The sequence below is a fragment of the Leucoraja erinacea genome, chromosome 2, assembly GCF_028641065.1.
Source record: "Leucoraja erinacea ecotype New England chromosome 2, Leri_hhj_1, whole genome shotgun sequence".
Classification (NCBI taxonomy): domain Eukaryota; kingdom Metazoa; phylum Chordata; class Chondrichthyes; order Rajiformes; family Rajidae; genus Leucoraja; species Leucoraja erinaceus.
The window spans coordinates 74,670,247-74,688,327 of record NC_073378.1 but is presented as its reverse complement, the minus strand read 5'-3'; the positions used below and the strand labels follow the sequence as shown (position 1 = coordinate 74,688,327).

At 42.1% G+C, this 18,081-nt stretch overlaps 1 protein-coding gene across 1 annotated transcript in view; it reads left to right on the top strand.

Moving 5' to 3' along the window:
- cpne4b (copine IVb) overlaps positions 1-18,081 on the top strand; it is a 310,526-nt gene that overhangs the window by 218,019 nt on the left and 74,426 nt on the right. Inside the window, exons 6-7 of the mRNA XM_055658639.1 lie at positions 9,705-9,788; positions 13,263-13,352. Of these exons, the coding sequence (XP_055514614.1) occupies positions 9,705-9,788; positions 13,263-13,352 (174 nt within the window). The remainder of the gene's footprint in view (positions 1-9,704; positions 9,789-13,262; positions 13,353-18,081) is intronic.

Genomic DNA, 18,081 nt, shown 5'->3' with positions numbered 1-18,081 from the left:
ACCTTATTTGGCATGTTAAATATTTATTATTAACATTACTCTGAACCTTTGCAGTTTGAACTGTTACAATTCGGGAAACTACTAAGGACCAGCCTTTCAACCCTTCCATTTATAGATGTTGAAAGGGATATAGATGGTTCTAGAAATGTGGATGACGTTGGTCCTATTGTTCATTTGAAATAAGAGCACAATGGATTTTCATGAAAAGAAAGGTAGAAACCATTGTGACTAAAATGGACAAATGAATATTGTAGCCAAATGACAACCTTGAAGAAAGCTAGAAGGATTGAACAGCCTCTACAAATTCCTATGTCACACATAGATTGAAGGGGTTGACGAACTGACTCTTTCCATCATGTCCTGTTATGCTGTTGAGAAATGTTTTCAAATTGAACATGTGATGCCTGGATCTTCACTTGTATTTGCCAACAGCTCGTTGATGATTTTCTTGTGTTTTCAGCTCAATTGAACTTTTCAGCTCCATTGCGTGATATTGTGTACATTCAACCAAATGCAGGGAATAATAGTGGCTTTGTGATTACTGCACAGAGCTCACATGTTACTGGATGTCAATATGTTATGGCATAAAGCACTGAAGTGAAAGCTGAAATTATACTACAGAAATAGTCCAATTAGCTATGGTAGAAAAGTTGGTGTGTTACAGGACTAGTATTCTGGATATCAAAGTTCAAATACCGCACTGGCATTTGGGAAAAAATAATCGGATTTAATTAATTCTGGAAACCGAGGCAATTATCAGTGAAATGAAGCTATTTCATTGTCATAAATACCCATCAGAGTTTCTAAGACATTTAGAAAAGAACTAGTGCTTTTTGTGTGTTCCACATAGCACATGAAACATAGAACAGTACAGCATTAGCTCAGGCCCTTTTGCCCATGATTTCTGACTGAACGCAATGCCAGAGCAGGGAGTTTGATTTTGCAGGTCCCTTAACTTCAAATTCCAGGTAATATTAAACCTAAAATGACATGATCCTGGATGGCACCATCGTTTTATAAGATGTTTAAGAAAGAACTGCAGATGCTGGAAAAATCGAAGGTAGACAAAAATGCTGGAGGAACTCAGCGGGTGAGGCAGCATCTATGGAGAGAAGGTATAGGCGACATTTTGGGTCGAGACCCTTCTTCAGACTGATGTTGGGGGGGAGTGGGAAAAAGAAAGGAAGAGGAGAAGACAGTAGGCTTGTGGGACAGCGGGGAAGGGGAAGGAGGGAGAAAGCAAGGACTATCTGAAATTAGAGGTCGATGTTCATACTACTGGAGTGTAAACTACCCAAGCGAAATATGAGGTGCTGTTCCTCCAATTTACAGTGGGCCTCACTCTGGCAATGGAGGAGGCCCAGAACAGAAGTCAGATTCGGAATGTGAGGGGGAATTGAAGTGCTGAGCCACCGGGAGATCAGGTTGGTTAGCGCGTACTGATCTTGGTGGCTTAGCACTACTACTCTCCCTCCCCCCCTATTCCGAATCTGACCTTCCTGGCCTCGGCCTCCTCCCCAGCGGTATGAACATTGACCTCTAATTTCAGATAGTCCTTCCTTTCTCCCTCCTTCCCCTCCCCCGTCCCAGCTGTTCCACAAGCCTACGGTCTCCACCTCTTCCTTTCAATCCCCCCCCCCCCCCCCCCCCCCCCCCCCCCCCCCCCCCGACATCAGTAGCTTATTCCCTCTCTCTGTAGAAGTTCTACGGAGAGAAGGAATAATGTTACACCCTGCTGAGTTTCTTCAGCATTTTTGTCTACCTTTGGCTTTATAGGATGTGGAGTTATTCTGTAAAAAAGTGCAGAGATCATGCTCTCGGTGTGTAGGCAGAACAAACTCCACCACGAAGCAGCTGAATAACTAAATCCAGCAACTCAGTCATGCTGCATGCTGCATGCTTCCAGCTCTGTCAGTGATCAAAACTGAGTGCTTCTAACAAAGTGATAGTCATACAGCATGAGAACAGGCCCTTCAGCCCAACTTGTTGATGCCGATCAAGATGCTCCATCTATGCTAGTTCCAGCTGCCTGCATTTGGCCTAAATGCCTCTAAAACTATCCTATCCATGTACTTGTACAAATGTATTTTTGATGCTGTTATATTACTTGACTCAACTACCTCCTCTGGCAGCTCATTCCATATACCCACCACCCTCTGTGTGAAAAGGTTCCCCCTTGGGTTCTTAATAAATCTTTCCTCTCTCATCGTAATCCTCAGTTCTCATGTTTGTTGACTCGGGGTTAAAGACTGCATTCATCCTATCAATTTCCCTCATTAAAAACATGATTTTATACACCTCTACACCTCTCAGTCTGGGCTGCCCAACCTCTCCTTATAGTTCAGGCCCTAGGCTCATGGAAACATTGTAAATCTTCTCTGCGCTGTCCAGTTCAATGCCATCCTTAAAACCTATTAAAAATCAACTGTACAAATCAACTATATAAAAATAAATCCAGCAGTCTGAACATCATTCACTTAGTCCAGTATCCAATCCATTAAATCAAGATCAATTATTCCAACTGTTACTGTTACAATCATTTTGAATTGAAACTCTTGGTATTTTTTACAGTTCCATCATCACATGTATATAGATTCTCCAACAACGTGTTTCATGCATTTCCAAGACTAGTGGGTTCTCAGGTCAGATGTTGAACAAAATATCAAAGAGGAAGGATTATATTTTTTAATGGAATCCTGCCAACCATTTTATCATGAGCTTGAACTCATGTGGTGAAGGTGCAGAGTTGGAAATTGAAGGGAAGTTTAGGATGAGAGAATCTCGATCAGGTGTTTCAGTGCAGGCTTGAGCATGCGATATTGGTTAGTTGGTTTATTATTGTCACGTGAACAGAGACACAGTGAACAAATTTGTTTTTGCCATGCTATTACGGCAAATTACACCATACATAAATATATCAGGTAGTGCAAAAGCAAAAATAAACAGAGTGTTACAGCATTAGAGAAAGTACAAATAAAAAAAAAGTGCAAGTGAAGATCGGGAATATATTCTTAGATGCTGAGGTCTGTTCAATAGCTTGATAACAGCGGGGAAGAATCTGTTATTGTATCGAGTGGAACGTACCTTCAGGCTTTTGCATATTTTGCCCAACGAGAGAAGGGAGAAGAGAGAATGACTGAGGTTAGTTGCCTTTGATTAAGTTGCCACATTCCGAAGGCAATGTGAAGTCAATAGACGTTGTTGGAGGAGGCTGGTTTGTGTGGTGGACTGGGTTGCACTCAGAACACTCTAATTTACTGTGCTCTTGGATAGAGCAGTTGCCTAACCAAGTTGTGATGCATCAGGGTAGGATGGTGTTTCTATGGTGCATCTGTAGAAAGTGGTAAACATCTTTGGTACATGACGTGGAGAGAATGGTTTCAGGAACATTCAAAGATCATTCATGATTTGGTACGAATGGAGTAATATCTGAATCACTCAGTGAGAGGCACTGGAGAAAGGAGAAAGGAGTCAAGTCAAGAGTCAAGAGAGTTTATTGTCATGTGTCCCTGATAGGACAATGAAATTCTTGTTTTGCTTCAGCAATGTAAGAAAGCAGAGTGGTTAAAATGCCTAAAATTCTGAATGAATGAATCATTAAAGGGCCTGACCACTTGGGCGTCATTTGCGCATCACGCAGATGGCGAGCGAAGATTTTGTACATGACAAAATCCTGGGGTGCCGCACACGACCGCGTGTCACTGCCTACGTCACCACGCACCATGCGCACGTGATGTGCACCATTACGTGCGCCTCGTGCATCGTGACGCGTAAATGATGTTGCGTAAATTAGGCGCAAATGATGCCCTAGTGGGACAGGCCCTTAACAAACACAGCAAACGCCAGTCACTAGATGATCTGTATTAAACAGTTTCTAAGGCAAGTGAATTCATCCTGGGATATGAAGGCAAAAATTACACATTGTATTTCAGTGTCTCACAAAGGCTCAGTACCATCGAAGTAAAGTTATTTTACGCTTATTGAGTCATAGATAAGCGCAGTACCAACACAGCTCCTTCACCCCACTAGTTCTAAATTTATCCTGTTTTTTTATTCTCCTCACATTCTCAACAACTTCTCCCTAATTCTTCCCCTCACTTGTGCATAAGGGGCAATTTGCAGTGGCCAGTTAACGTGCCCACCTGCAGGTCTTCTGGATGTGGGATGAAACAGGAGCAGCCAGAGATCTCACTCATACATAATCCTCCTTGCGAGAATGTAAGGGGCCATTTACCTATCCATTTACTGCAAGTGAAGGCTGACACATAGTGCCATGGATACCAGCGTGCCAAAATGCCTCTGTACACTGGCTCAAGCCAATCTTGCAGTACCTCATTTCTGTTGATTTTATGCTATTTGTCCGATTCGCTCTATTTCATGTCTGAAGGATTTGTTTTCCTCTTTTTCACAAGCTCTTTATCTATGCTGGGGCTAAAAATGGAGATTATTTGGTGTGGGTGTTCCAGCACTTTAAGTATCTGATGATATATAATTACGCTGAAGCGTCTATCTGCTGATTGTCAATTTAATTGAGTGAGGGTACCGTGGACTGATAGATGGCTAACTGCTGATTATCTTTAGTGGCAGTAATACTCGCTGCTTCCCTATGTGGCCAATATTGACAGAAATGGTGGGAGTTGTAGACGCACAGGCTGGGGGTTGTATAATCATTCAAAGAAGATCATGTAATAGGAGCAGAATTAGGCCATTTGGCCCATCAACTGCAAAGAGTAGGAGTAAACGGGTTCTTTTCAGAATGGCAGGCAGTGGCTAGTGGGGTACTGCAAGGCTCAGTGCTGGGACCCCAGCTATTTACAATATATATTAATGATTTGGACGAGGGAATCTCCAAGTTTGCAGATGACACGAAGCTGGGGGGCAGTGTTAGCTGTGAGGAGGATGCTAGGAGACTGCAAGGTGACTTGGATAGCCTGGGTGAGTGGGCAAATGCATGGCAGATGCAGTATAATGTGGTTAAATGTGAGGTTATCCACTTTGGTGGCAAAAACTGGAAAGTAGACTATTATCTCAATGGTGGCCGATTAGGAAAAGGGGAGACGCAATGAGACCTGGGTGTCATGGTGCACCAGTCATTGAAAGTAGGCATGCAGGTACAGCAGGCAGTGAAGAAAGCGAATGGTATGTTAGCATTCATAGCAAAAGGATTTGAGTATAAGAGCAGGGAGGTTCTACTGCAGTTGTACAGGGTCTTGGTGAGACCACACCTGGAGTATTGTGTACAGTTTTGGTCTCCAAATCTGAGGAAAGACATTCTTGTCATAGAGGGAGTACAGATAAGGTTCACCAGACTGATTCCTGGGATGTCAGGACTTTCATATGAAGAAAGACTGGATAGACTCAGCTTGTACACGCTAGAATTTAGAAGATTGAGGTGGGATCTTATAGAAACTTACAAAATTCTTAAGGGGTTGGACAGGCTAGATGCAGGAAGATTGTTCCCGATGTTGGGGAAGTCCAGGACAAGGGGTCACAGTTTAAGGATAAAGGGGAAATCCTTTAGGACCGAGATGAGAAAAACATTTTTCACGCAGAGAGTGGTGAATCTCTGGAACTCTCTGCCACAGAAGGTAGTTGAGGCCAGTTCATTGGCTATACTTAAGAGGGAGTTAGATGTGACCCTTGTGGCTAAAGGGATCAGGGGGTATGGAGAGAAGGCAGGTACAGGATACTGAGTTGGATGATCAGCCATGATCATATTGAATGGCGGTGCAGGCTCGAAGGGCCGAAAGGCCTACTCCTGCACCTATTTTCTATGTTTCTATCAAGTCTACTCCACCATTCAATCATGGCTGATCTATTTCTCCCTCCTAACCCCATTCTCCCCATAACCTCTGACACCTATATTAATCAAGAATCCATCTATCTCTTCCTTAAATATATTCACTGACTTGGCCTCCACAGCCTTCTGTGGCAAAGAATTCCAGATTCACCACCCTCTGACTAAAGAAATTCCTCCTCAACTCCTTCCTAAAAGAATATACTTTATTCTGATGGTATGACCTCCAGTCTTAGACTAGTGGAAACATCCTCTCCACCCACTCTATCCAAGCCTTTCACTATTCTGTACTTGTCAATGAGTTCCCCACTCATTCTTTTAAATGTCAGTGAGTACAGGCCCAGTGCCTCAAATGCTCATCATATGTTAAGCTACTCATTCCTGGGATCATTCTTGTAAACCTCCTCTGGACCCTCTCCAGATCCAGCACATTCTTCCTCAGATCTGGTGTCCAAAACTGCTCACAATATTCCAAATGCGGCCTGACTAGCGGCTTATAGAGCCTCAGCATTACATCCATGTTTATGTATACAAGCCCACTTGAAATAAATGCAAGCACTGCATTTGTTTTCTTTTCTACCGATTCGACTGGCAGATTAACTTTCTGGGAATCCTGCACCAGTATTCCCACTTACCGTTGCACCTCCGGATCTCTCCCCATTTAATAAATAATCTACGCCTTTATTCCTACTAATAAAAAACATGACTCCACACTTTGCTGCACTATCTTCCATCTGCCACTTCTCTGCCCACTCTCCCAACCTGTCCAAATCCTTCTGCACAGTCCCTGCTTTCTCTACACTACCTGCCCCTCCACCTATTTTTGTATCATCCACAAACTTGGTCACAAAGCCTTCAATCCCCTCATCCAAATCATTAATGTACAAAGAACAGGGCTAAACCAGCCTGCTGACAACACTGAAATGAATTATACTTATCAATTACAAACTTTGGATTTCTTGTATTATCCAATACTTCATTCAATAATAAATGTTAATTAAATAATGAAAATATGCTTTATTATTTGGTATCACATTGAATTGACTAGGATCACTTGTGACAGCGATCTATACAAAGTGAATGTAGCATTCCCAGCTGCAACAGTAGTTGTGATGACTGTAGGCAAATGCAACAAATGAAATAATAAAGTTCCATGCCACATGGAATGTTATAAAGTGGCTAAAAGCCCTGTCCCACGATACGAACTCATTCCAAGAGTTCTCTCAAGTTTGCCCTGATTCGAACTCGGAGATTTACGGTAATGGCCACTCGTCGGTACTCGGGACTCTCGTGGACATTTTTCATCATGTTGAAAAATCTTCACGAGTCTTACCGTGCTTACCTGCCGTTAGCGAGTCTTCCCCTGTACCTGCTGTTAGCGCTAAGAGACGTCCCGGAGCTCCGACGTACCCGCTACATTCATTCACCGTGCTTACCACGAGTATGATTTTTTAAAACTCGGGAGAGCTCTTGGAATGAACTCGTACCGTGGGACAGGGCTGTAACACTGAAATTAAACAGGGAGTGTTGGCGAGGTAGGGAAGGGTAGGCTGGAAATGGGGAATGGAAATTATGTGAATCTGAAGTAAAAACAGAAATGCTGGAAATTCTTAGCAGATCGCACAGCATCTATGGAGAGAGAATCAGAGCTGATATTTCAAGCCAAATATCTTCCATTATCACAGTCTGACTTTTTGGAATTGTAATAGTTTTAAAAGTAGCACCTGATTTTTAATTATATTTTACCCAATTAAAAAAAAAGTAAAAAGCAAGGAGTCTAGGCAAAAATCTCATCCTTTATCCTTCCTCCTTCCCTCTGACATCACTCCGCAGTGCCTCCCAGGATGAGAACAATGCATCTACAGTGATGTATGAAGAGCAGTTGAGAAGGTTAGGCTTACACTAGGAGAATGAGTGATGTTCTCAGTAGAACATATTAGAATCTGAGAGGCGTTGAACAGATGGATGCTGAGAGATTGATCCCATCTGTGGTAGGGAGCATTGATTCTGAGTAAGGCATCTGTCATTTAATTTGGTGATATTGAGGAATGTCTTCCCTCGGCGGGTTAGAGTTCTTTGCAATTTCTGCCTTGGACATCTGTGGAGACAGAGACACTGAAAATGTTCAAGGCAAAGATTGCAGGACATTTGAACTACAAGTGAGTTGAAGGGCAAAGGGAAAGTGCCTGTTGAAGGGGTATCATATGGTGGAGCTGGCTTGAATATTCAACTAGCCTAATCATGTTCCTGTTATTTTTTTGTTCCTATGTATGCTTGCTCTGTTCTACCACGTCAAAGGATGATGAGCATTAGCAAGTGAGACATTAATATACACTGAGGGGAGTCCAACTCTGGTTTAAATCTTTCTGCAACCAGCACAGGTTGCAACCAGCAGGATTGGGAGAAGGTTAATTTAATAAGCAGCTACTTTCTTGCAGAAGAGCCTTTCTTTGTTCTATTATGGGAAATTTAGAGAATTCACAGATGTTTGCCCATTAGCTCCATATGCCAATGTGCGAGATAATTATCAAATCTAGGAAACAGATGGAAGAACTGGGTTGGATCAGACTGCGATGTGGGCGGTAGTTCTGCAGGGAACAGCCTCGGGGTCTTCATTAGTGAACTGCCACCCCTCCATCTCCTGATGTTCAGCATCTCTTTGTCCAAGTCATGGTTGTGGACAGTTGTTGGTGCAGCAGATCCACTGCTCCAGCATTGGACTCACCATTGAAGCCAGCAGCAATTCCAGCACACTGATGCAATTATAAAGAAAGCACATCAGCGCCTCTACTTCCTGAGAAGATTACGGAGAGTCGGTATGTCAAAGAGGACTCTCTCGAACTTGTACAGGTGCACAGTAGAGAGCATGCTGACTGGTTGCAGTGTGGCCTGGTTCGGCAACTTGAGCATTCAGGAGCAGAAAAGAATGCAGAAGGTTGTGACCACTGCCCAGTCTATCATCGGCTCTGACTTCCCCACCATCTAAGGGATCTACTGCAGTAACTGCCTCAAAAAGGCTGCTGACATCATCAAGGACCCACACCATCCTGGCCACGCACTCATCTCTCCACTGCCATCAGGTAGAAGGTACAGGAGCCTGAAATCTGGTACATCCAGGTTCAGGAACAGGTTCTTCCCCGCAGCCATCAGGCTATTAAACACGCTATCAAACTAACTCTGAACTATAACAGCCTATTGCACTTTATCTGTTTATTTATATGTATATATATGGTCTATGCTATATAGACACACTGAACGGTTCTGTATTTATGCTTACAATATTCTGTTGTGCTGCAGCAAGCAGGAATTTAATTGTCCTATCTGGGACACATGACAATAAACTCTCTTGACTTGACTTGACGATTGGACAGAGCCAAGACAATATTTTAAATCTGCTATTTAACTTTATACCAGTTCTTCATTTCAATGGGGCCGTTGTTCTTTATTAAAAATATCATATCAGGTTATAGTTTTATTTGTCTTTTTTAGTTTATATTTATTTATATACACTTTATAGTTATTTTAATTTGAATTATTTAAATCAATTTCAGCTGCATAGAAATGTCTCAGAATAGTTTAGTTTAATTTGTTATTGTCATGTGTACAGACAATGCACAGTGCAAACCTAAAAGCAGCGATGGTGTGAGGTCATGTGGATGGCCAAGGGCCTGGACACTGGATCACCAGCCGGGTTCTGCCCACAGGCATTAGTGCAGTTGTGGAGATTTCACTGGAGGGAAGGAAGAGGAGGTTGTTTTTGGTTAAATATGACCTGATCCATTCTAGAAACCAGCTGCAATTAGCTATTCCATGATCTGTGTATTTGCATGTGACTAAAACATGATGAAGTAGATTTGACCGGAGTGTGCTTGTTACATGTGAGTAAGGTGGGCACTGCCTTCTTCAGGACTTCTTCAGCAAATCCGACCCATTTCTGGAAATCTTCAGGTTGAACGATGATGGGACGCAACAGCTGGTGCACAGGACAGAGGTAATGCCATTGCTATTAATTGTTCAATTAAACCCTAACAGGGCAGAAGGTCCATAGGAAGAGGAAATGGTATTTTAACTTCCTTGATATTTGACTTTAAACTTATGTTCAAAACCTATCTTTCTGCCAAGCTGAGGTGTGTCAGCATCGAGTTGGACCATGTTCATACTTTGAACGAGGCTCCAACAGAACATGAAAGCTGGCACAAGCTTGATTTTTTAAAAATTGGATTAAACCCTTGAACGCATGCATCTCCAGTAATAATTCATATTTGAAATATTCTCAGAAATTGTGCCCGTCTCAGTAGGGAATCAAGCCATCCTTTAATCAAAGGATGTGATGGTCTTCTCGCCAGCACAGCCAGCCATCCTCTGGGAACTGCAGGAGGTTTCATGTGAATGCAATGATTTAAATGCATGTGATTCATTTGCTGATAAAGGTGGGGATTAATGGTGACAATGGACATAAAGTAGCAAAGCATTCAGTTTATTTTAATTATTGGAACTAAATGCAGGTTATATATCAATAAAGTACAAAAGAGTACACTGCGAAAGAAATCTTTAAGATACAGATAATAATTTTAAAGCTATATTTCGATGTGTCAGTAGACTAGAGACCAACACATTCTCCTCAAGTCAAACGTTTGACCCATTCCAGAGAATGAAGCTTGAGAAATCTAATTTCATGATTCTGCGCAGTTTTGATGGAGCACTATACTTTCAAACATGCTGGGTTCTAGATAAAGTATTAAACTGAGCTATGGTTACCCTTCGAAGTGGACATTGAAGATCTTAAGACATTTCAAGTAAGAGCAAGGAGGTTATGCTTGGTATCCTAGCTAACATTGATTTTATAGTCAACATTATCACAGCTTATCTGGTTGTTATTGCACTACTGTTTAATGTCACCCATCCATGGCCTCCAAAGATGCTGGCTGACCCATTGAGTTACTCCAGCACTTTTTTTGTTTTTGTTTATGGAGCTTGATGTACACAAATTGACTCCTGTGTTTCCTCCATTACAAAGGTAATATTACTTCAGAAAGCATTCATTGATGACCTGAAAGATATCATGTAAGTGCAAGACTTTATAGAAATAACGTTCACAAACAGGACTGCCCAGGCATGCCCATTGTTTCTGCCTGCTCTTGCCTCTCTGAACTCATCTCCAATTATCTTGATTCCATCCTATCCTCTCCTTGCCCAGTCCCTTCCGACCTACATCTGAGACTGGCACTTGCATGGGCTGCAGATATGCCTGCCTTTTGAAGGTTACGTCATTCAGTCCTTGTTCCAAACATACACTGGCACCATCCCCCAACTTTTTCCCTGCTACTTCAATATCTGCATCAGAGTTGCCTCCTGCACCCATGCAGAACTCATTGATTTCATTAACTTTACCACTAACTTCCACCCTGCCCTCAAATTTACTTAGATTTTCTCTGACACCTCCCCCCCCTTTCTTCATCTCTCTGTCTCCATCATAGCGACAGTCTATCAACTGCTGTCATCTACAAACCTACTAACTTCCACAGTTATGTGAACTATACATCTCCCCATCCTACCTCTGGCAAAGGTGCTATCTCCCACTCTCAATTGTCCATCTCCAAAGAGAAAGCTAGGGCATCTGAGATGTGCTCGTTCTTTAGTAAATGTGCTTTACCCCCTGCTGTCAGAGATGGATCCCTCACCTGTGTCTCCTTTGTGTCCCACAGTTCTGCTTTCACTTCTCCTCCCCTGCTGGTTCTCCTAGTTTCTGTCTATTTTAATACCTCTTCCCATTTCCAGACTGACCTTCCTGTCCTGGGCCTTCCCCATTGCCACAAACAAACTGGAGGAACAGCACCTCATATTCCACTTTTGTAGCTTGCAACCCAACAGTATGAACATTGAATTCTCCAATTTTAGATAACCACATAACCCATCCCCTCTTCCTTCTTCCCTATATATAACCGTTTACCTTCCTGCCTTTCTTCCCCCCTCCCCTGTGCCCCACCTGAACTCGCACCTATTTCTCGTCTTCCCCCTCCCCTTTCACCCACATCCCTTCCTCTAGCTTCAGAATTCTCAACTCGTCAATCCTTTTGTCTCACAACCTCTGTCTTTTCATCATTGGCCTCTGTCCGACCATCTTCTATCAAATAACCCCCTCACCTGTGTTCACCTATTACCTGCCAGGCTTTGCCCAACCCGTCCTCTCTCACTACTTTCTTTCCTCCACCCTTTACAATCAATCTGGTGAAACGTCCCAACCCAAAACATCACCTATCCGTGTTCACCTGAGAGGTTGCCTGACCTGCTGAGTCACTCCAGCACTTTGTGTCTTCGAGTGCAAGTCTTTCTTGTTTTCACCCATGACTGACCCACCACTAACACATCTTCAGCTTCATTCACATGGAAAGATCATCTGAGGGAATTATCAGAGGGCACCTACAGCATCATAAACGTGACCTCAGTAGGTCGCCACCTTGGGGTGGGACTCAGTTGGGCGGGGGGCTGGAGAGAGGATATGTGACAACAAAACAAAAGCTGGACAAAATCTTTAAACATCAACCCTCGTTTTTCAGTCTCCGTCATGGGCAGGAAACAATCCCATCAGCACTGATTCTTTTACATGCAAAACTCTGAGAAACATAATATGGATAAACTAGTGTTTGATGTTGGGCACATCTGAGAGATTCAGCCTCTGGTTGAACACAACTCTGCACATGCAATGGAACTATCGGTGCGGAGGGAATTACAACCGGCAGCTGGTATCTTTGCAGCTGTTCAGCTTTAGTAATGAATAAACTACCACCTCACCCACATTACCGTTCGCAGCATTACTTTGTGTGGTTGGAGACGAAAGTATTGAACGTGTAGATCTGGAGGCCACGAGTACAGCTCCTAAACTAAAACAACATGCAAAAAATGGATGGTATCACAAATGACCCAGAAACTAGCACCAAAACATGGAAGGATTAAAGTGTCAACAGCACATTCTTACATTATTTAATAACATCTAAATTCTCAAGGCTTTTGTATTGCTGACCTAGAATCAAATTAGGCACAAAAATTAGAGAAAGACTGATTTCCATTTCCATAAAGCTTCTCTGGATACCTCAAAGCTCTTTTTAGAGCAAATGTTGTTGCTTTGGAAGTGCAGATAGTGAGGTTTTGAACAATATTGATTAGGAATTGATATTGGCCGGGACACAGGAAACTACTATATCTTTTAGTCTCAAAATATTGCCGCAAGATCTTTTATGTCTACCTGAGGGAGTAGACAAGGCCTCAGTTTAATGTATCTAACACTGCAGAATATCCCGTGTACTGTACCAGAATACCAGCCCAGACCTTGTGCTCAAGTCTGTGGAATGAGATTTGAACCCACAATATCTTGATCCAAAGAAAGTGCTGCTACTTTTTCACCTGAGTTCACCTGACTATATGTGACTGTATTTAGATCTGTTTCTTTTTCCCCCTACTTTTGTAGGTCATCATGAACAACCTAAATCCAATGTGGAAAACATTCAAAGTCTCTGTAAATTCTCTCTGCAGTGGGGATCATGATCGGAAACTAAAGGTACGCTTAATCAAACAACACTCCCTGACATTTTAGTGCAATGATTGCTGAGAAAATCGAGACAGAGCTGCATTTCTGATACAATGATTTTATTTTAAACTTCAATGCATCAGTTGTATGGGATGACATATGCAAGAATCCAGCTTGTGAGATGTGAGTTTACAGTGTCGCTGTTTACAGAAATGTTGGCGACAGCTCACATTATTGGCAGTAGCTTTCTCCCATTTGCTTTGTTCCACTTTCGGTTGGCAGAAGCAGAGGAAATTCCAGTCAATCAAACACATTCAGTCCATACCAGACCTAACCACACTATGGGATTGCAGGGACTATGGCAGTTCAAGGTTACTATCTGTTCTCACTGCACCTGGCTGTAGGCATGGACTGGCCTGGTCCTCCAGGAGAAAACATCGATAACTTGGAAGATGATTTGCCTAGTAATTGACAAGCAAGGTACTTTTTTTGTTTTTCAGTGTGAATCAATTATTTGCAGATTGGAATGATTTACAAGCTGAATCGTGTCACTACAGAAATGCAAACAGATATTCCTGCTTGTGAGTCAGGCTTGTGCTGTCAACATGTTTCACATCAGAAATACATGGAGTGGCGTTTAGTTGAGTTTAGTTTAGGGATACGGTGCGGAAACAGGCCCCGCGGCCAATAATTAACAAGTAAGTGCATTTGATAAGCTGCCTCTTTCAGTGTCAGCCATGGCTCAGTGTGATCACCCGTTCCTTGGAGTAAGAAAGTTGTGTGTTTGTGTCCCACTCCAGACAATTCAGTAGAAATGTTTTGGCTGACACTCCAGAGCAGACGGAGTGATTGCTGCACGTTGAAGGTGCTGTTTTTTGGATGAAAGATGAAGTCAACACTCTCACTCGCCTTGCAGAATGGGGAGGGGGTGTTATCCCTAGTATGCTAGCCAATATTTATTCTTGTGTTACCATTGCTAAAATCTGTAGGAACATGATATGTGCAAATTACCAACTACAATACACCAGCAATAGTGGTATAAATTTCTTATTTGACTCTAAAGCTGTTTAGGATGTTGCAAATAAACTGTATAAATGAGTGTTGTTATTTTTCAACCTGCATCAAAAGGACTTTCCCAATCAGCAACACGAGTAAAATAGTCATGGTATTGTTTACTATTTTTTTATAGACATTTTAAAAACGTTCAAAATGGTAACTTTTCCCTTATTCAGGGTCAAGGTATTTTATGTAATAACAAGGAAATGCAAATGTTGGTTTATACCAAAGAAAGACACAAAATGCAGAAGAGCACACAACAAAAAAGCTTCTGCTGTATCTCGGTACACGTAACAATAGAGTAAACTTAAATACAATGAAACTAAACTAATGGGGTTAGGCAATACTCTGGAGAAAATGGATAGGTGATGTTTCGGGTCGGGTCCCTTCTTTAGTCTGAGGAAGGATCCCAACCCAAAATGTCACCTATCCATTTTCTCCAGTGATGCTGCCTGACCCTCTGATTTATTTCAACATGTTGATCATCGAGGTATTTTATCATGGCTCGACAGCGTGCTGTTTCATTATCTTCTGTAACATGGTTAAAATAAAAGGAGTGATGGAATTATAGAATAATACAATACAGAAGCGGGATATTTGGCCCTTCATGCTTCAGACAGTCTTGATTGTCCTTTATCAAATCTCCCTTTTTAGCTTCCTGCACTGAGGGAGTCAACCTCAACTTTTTTTTCTATGCAGTTCATTATTCAAATTATTTTAGTTAATCTTCTCCCCAATCTCTTCAAGACCTTGATATCCTCCCTAAAGGTGTAGGGGTCAGAATTTCTGCTATCCTCCAGATGCACACAGTGTTTTATAAAGATTTAGCAGACTTTGTTTTGTTTCTTACCTTGTCATGTAAGCTGAGGCTGCTAATTCCTAAAGGAAAGGTTTTCTCTTTGGTAAATTTATCATGCCATGTTAATCAGTCATCTGTTCCTTTCTGCGTTACCAGCTGACTTTAATCGGTCAAGATTTACTGCTTCTTGATACAACTTCAAAACAAAACAATGCCAAAGTCTTGCGTCGTAGTTCTTCCATAGCTGTATAATTTTGAGAGTGATCCTCTCCCTAACCCATTTCCCCACCTTTTAATCATTTGTAGTCTGTGGACCTATCCAATGACCATTACATAAGCACGAGTTTAGCAGCAGTCAAATATAAAGTTAGTTTCCCAACTCTCTAAAAAACAAAACTAAGGATCACATTCCTTTTTTACAGCCTTCTCACCCTACTACACACAAAGCTTGTGGATATGGATGTGACCCTGCAGGTCTCTTTGATCCTAATTCTGTCTCCTCCTCCACCACAAAATGCTAAGTTAATCATTAGCCTTTGACAGGCTCAATCATAACTTTCTTCTGAGCACCATTTTCTCTCTTCCTTTAATTTGTTATTGTATCCCTCTGAGCTGAAAATAAATCAATTGTTTTCCTCTAAAGACCATTAGATATATTGATACAGTCAACTGCTTACTTCGCCTGTGTTCAAGAAGGAACTGCAGATGCTGAAAGATCGAAAGTACACAAAAATGCTGGAGGAACTCAGCGGGTGCAGCAGCATCTATGGAGCGAAGGAAATAGGTGATGTTTCGGGCCGAAACCCTTGTAGTCTGAAGAACCCTTACCATCAGTCTGAAGAAGGGTTTCGGCCTGAAACGTCACCTATTTCTTTCGCTCCATAGATGCTGCTGCACCCGCTGAGTTTCTCCAGCATTTTTGTGTACCTGCTTACTTCACCTGGCGGTTGCGCACTGATTATGCACTGGTGTACCAGACAATGTTATTCTGCCCATTCTGAATGATCTGGTTAATATATGAACAAACAAATAAAGGGTTAATTATTTTGCAAATATAACCCTTTATTACACATAACATTTTCAACGTGGAAAAATGTCTCAATGAACTCCGTGGAACTCTTATCAACAAAAATTTGACACAAAGTCACAAAAATAAGTTAATAGTACATGAGCTAAAGCCTGAACACGTCAAGCAGTTGCACTGGCTTAACAGCTGCGGTCCACCTGCAGTCCGTCTGTTTTTTTTTCTTTCTTTTTGTACCTTTGTCATGTTTTAGTTAATTTTGTTTTATTAAGTTGTATATGTGTGTGGGTGGGGTGGGAGAAACATGTTTTGGTCTCTTCCTTCGGGGGATGCGACTTTTCTTGTCGTATTCCCCGTCCCCGTCTCCATCTGCGCCGAGGCCTAATGGCGGAGCTGGCGGCCTCGGAGCTGTGGCGGCGGCAGCAGCGGCGGCAGGGGAGACCCGACTCGGCCCCGGAGCTGTGGCGGCGGCAGCGACCACCCGCGGAGTTTGAACCAGCCCGTTCGCGGAGCACGGTTGAGCCGCGGGATTTACCATCACCCGGTGGGGTCACAACATCTGGAGCCTGGATCGCCTCGTCGCAGAGGGAGAACAAAGAGGGAAGAGACAGAGACTTTAAGATTTTGCCTTCCACCACAGTGAGGGGATGTTTGGTGAACTCACTGTGGTGGATGTTAAATTTATGTTGATTGTGTGTTTTTGTCATTTTTTAATTATATGTATGAATGCAGGGAAACAAAATTTTGTTCAGACCGAAAGGTCTGAATGACAAATAAATTCAATTCAATTGTATGTGTTGGTTTTAAAGAGAGAGAGAGAGTGGTTTCAATGCTTTGGGCACTAGCAGCTGCTAGTGAAGGAGTGATTAACTTTGAGCATAATCAAGAGACCAGCTTTAGACGGCTACAGTTCTCGACGAGAGTACAGATGAGGTGGGAACAGTTGTTGGGAGAAAAATCAGGGAGGAATTAAAAAATGAGAATGGGACATTTCAAATGGAAAAACTCAAGTGTGCGGCTTGTTACAAATCAAGAACAAGAACAGCCGAGTTTTAGATTATGTCAAAAAAAAATTGTGTCATAATATATTCACTCCCTATTCAATAATGCCATAAAGTGGGAGAGGCAAAATTCAGGTTTAAAAAAAAAAGCATGGAATTAGAGAGGATTGGCAAAGAAAAACCTGGAACATCTACCAATCCATATTACCATATAACAATTACAGCACAAGGCCTCATCAATGCCTTGTACAATTTTAACGTTACATCCCAACTTCTATATTCAATGCTCTGATTTATAAAGGCCAGCACACCAAAAGCTTTCTTTACCACCCTATCTACATGAGATTCCACCTTCAGGGAACTATGCACAGTTATTCCTAGATCCCTCTGTTCAACTGCATTCCTCAATTCGCTACCATTTACCATGTGCGTCCTATTTTGATTTGTCCTGCCAAGATGTAGCACCTCACACTTATCAGCATTAAACTCCATCTGACATCTTTCAGCCCACTCTTCCAAATGGCCTAAATCTCTCTGTAGACTTTGAAAATCTACTTCATTATCCACAACACCACCTATCTTAGTATCATCTGCATACTTGCTAATCCAATTTACCACACCATCATCCAGATCATTGATGTATATGACCCATGATTAAAATTTGAGAAAATAAGTCTGGGTCCAATGCTCTATTTTATAAGAGGTGTGTGTTCCCAACCAAACATCTTCCCATGGTTCATTTGGAATGCCTGGAAAATAGAAAAAGTTAAAAAATAAACTGCAAGCATTTCAGCAATAACATCACAAATTGGACATTTGACCTTTGACATTGCAAAAGTTAGCTGAATTCATGGCAACATCCTCTTAGATCTTCTCTGC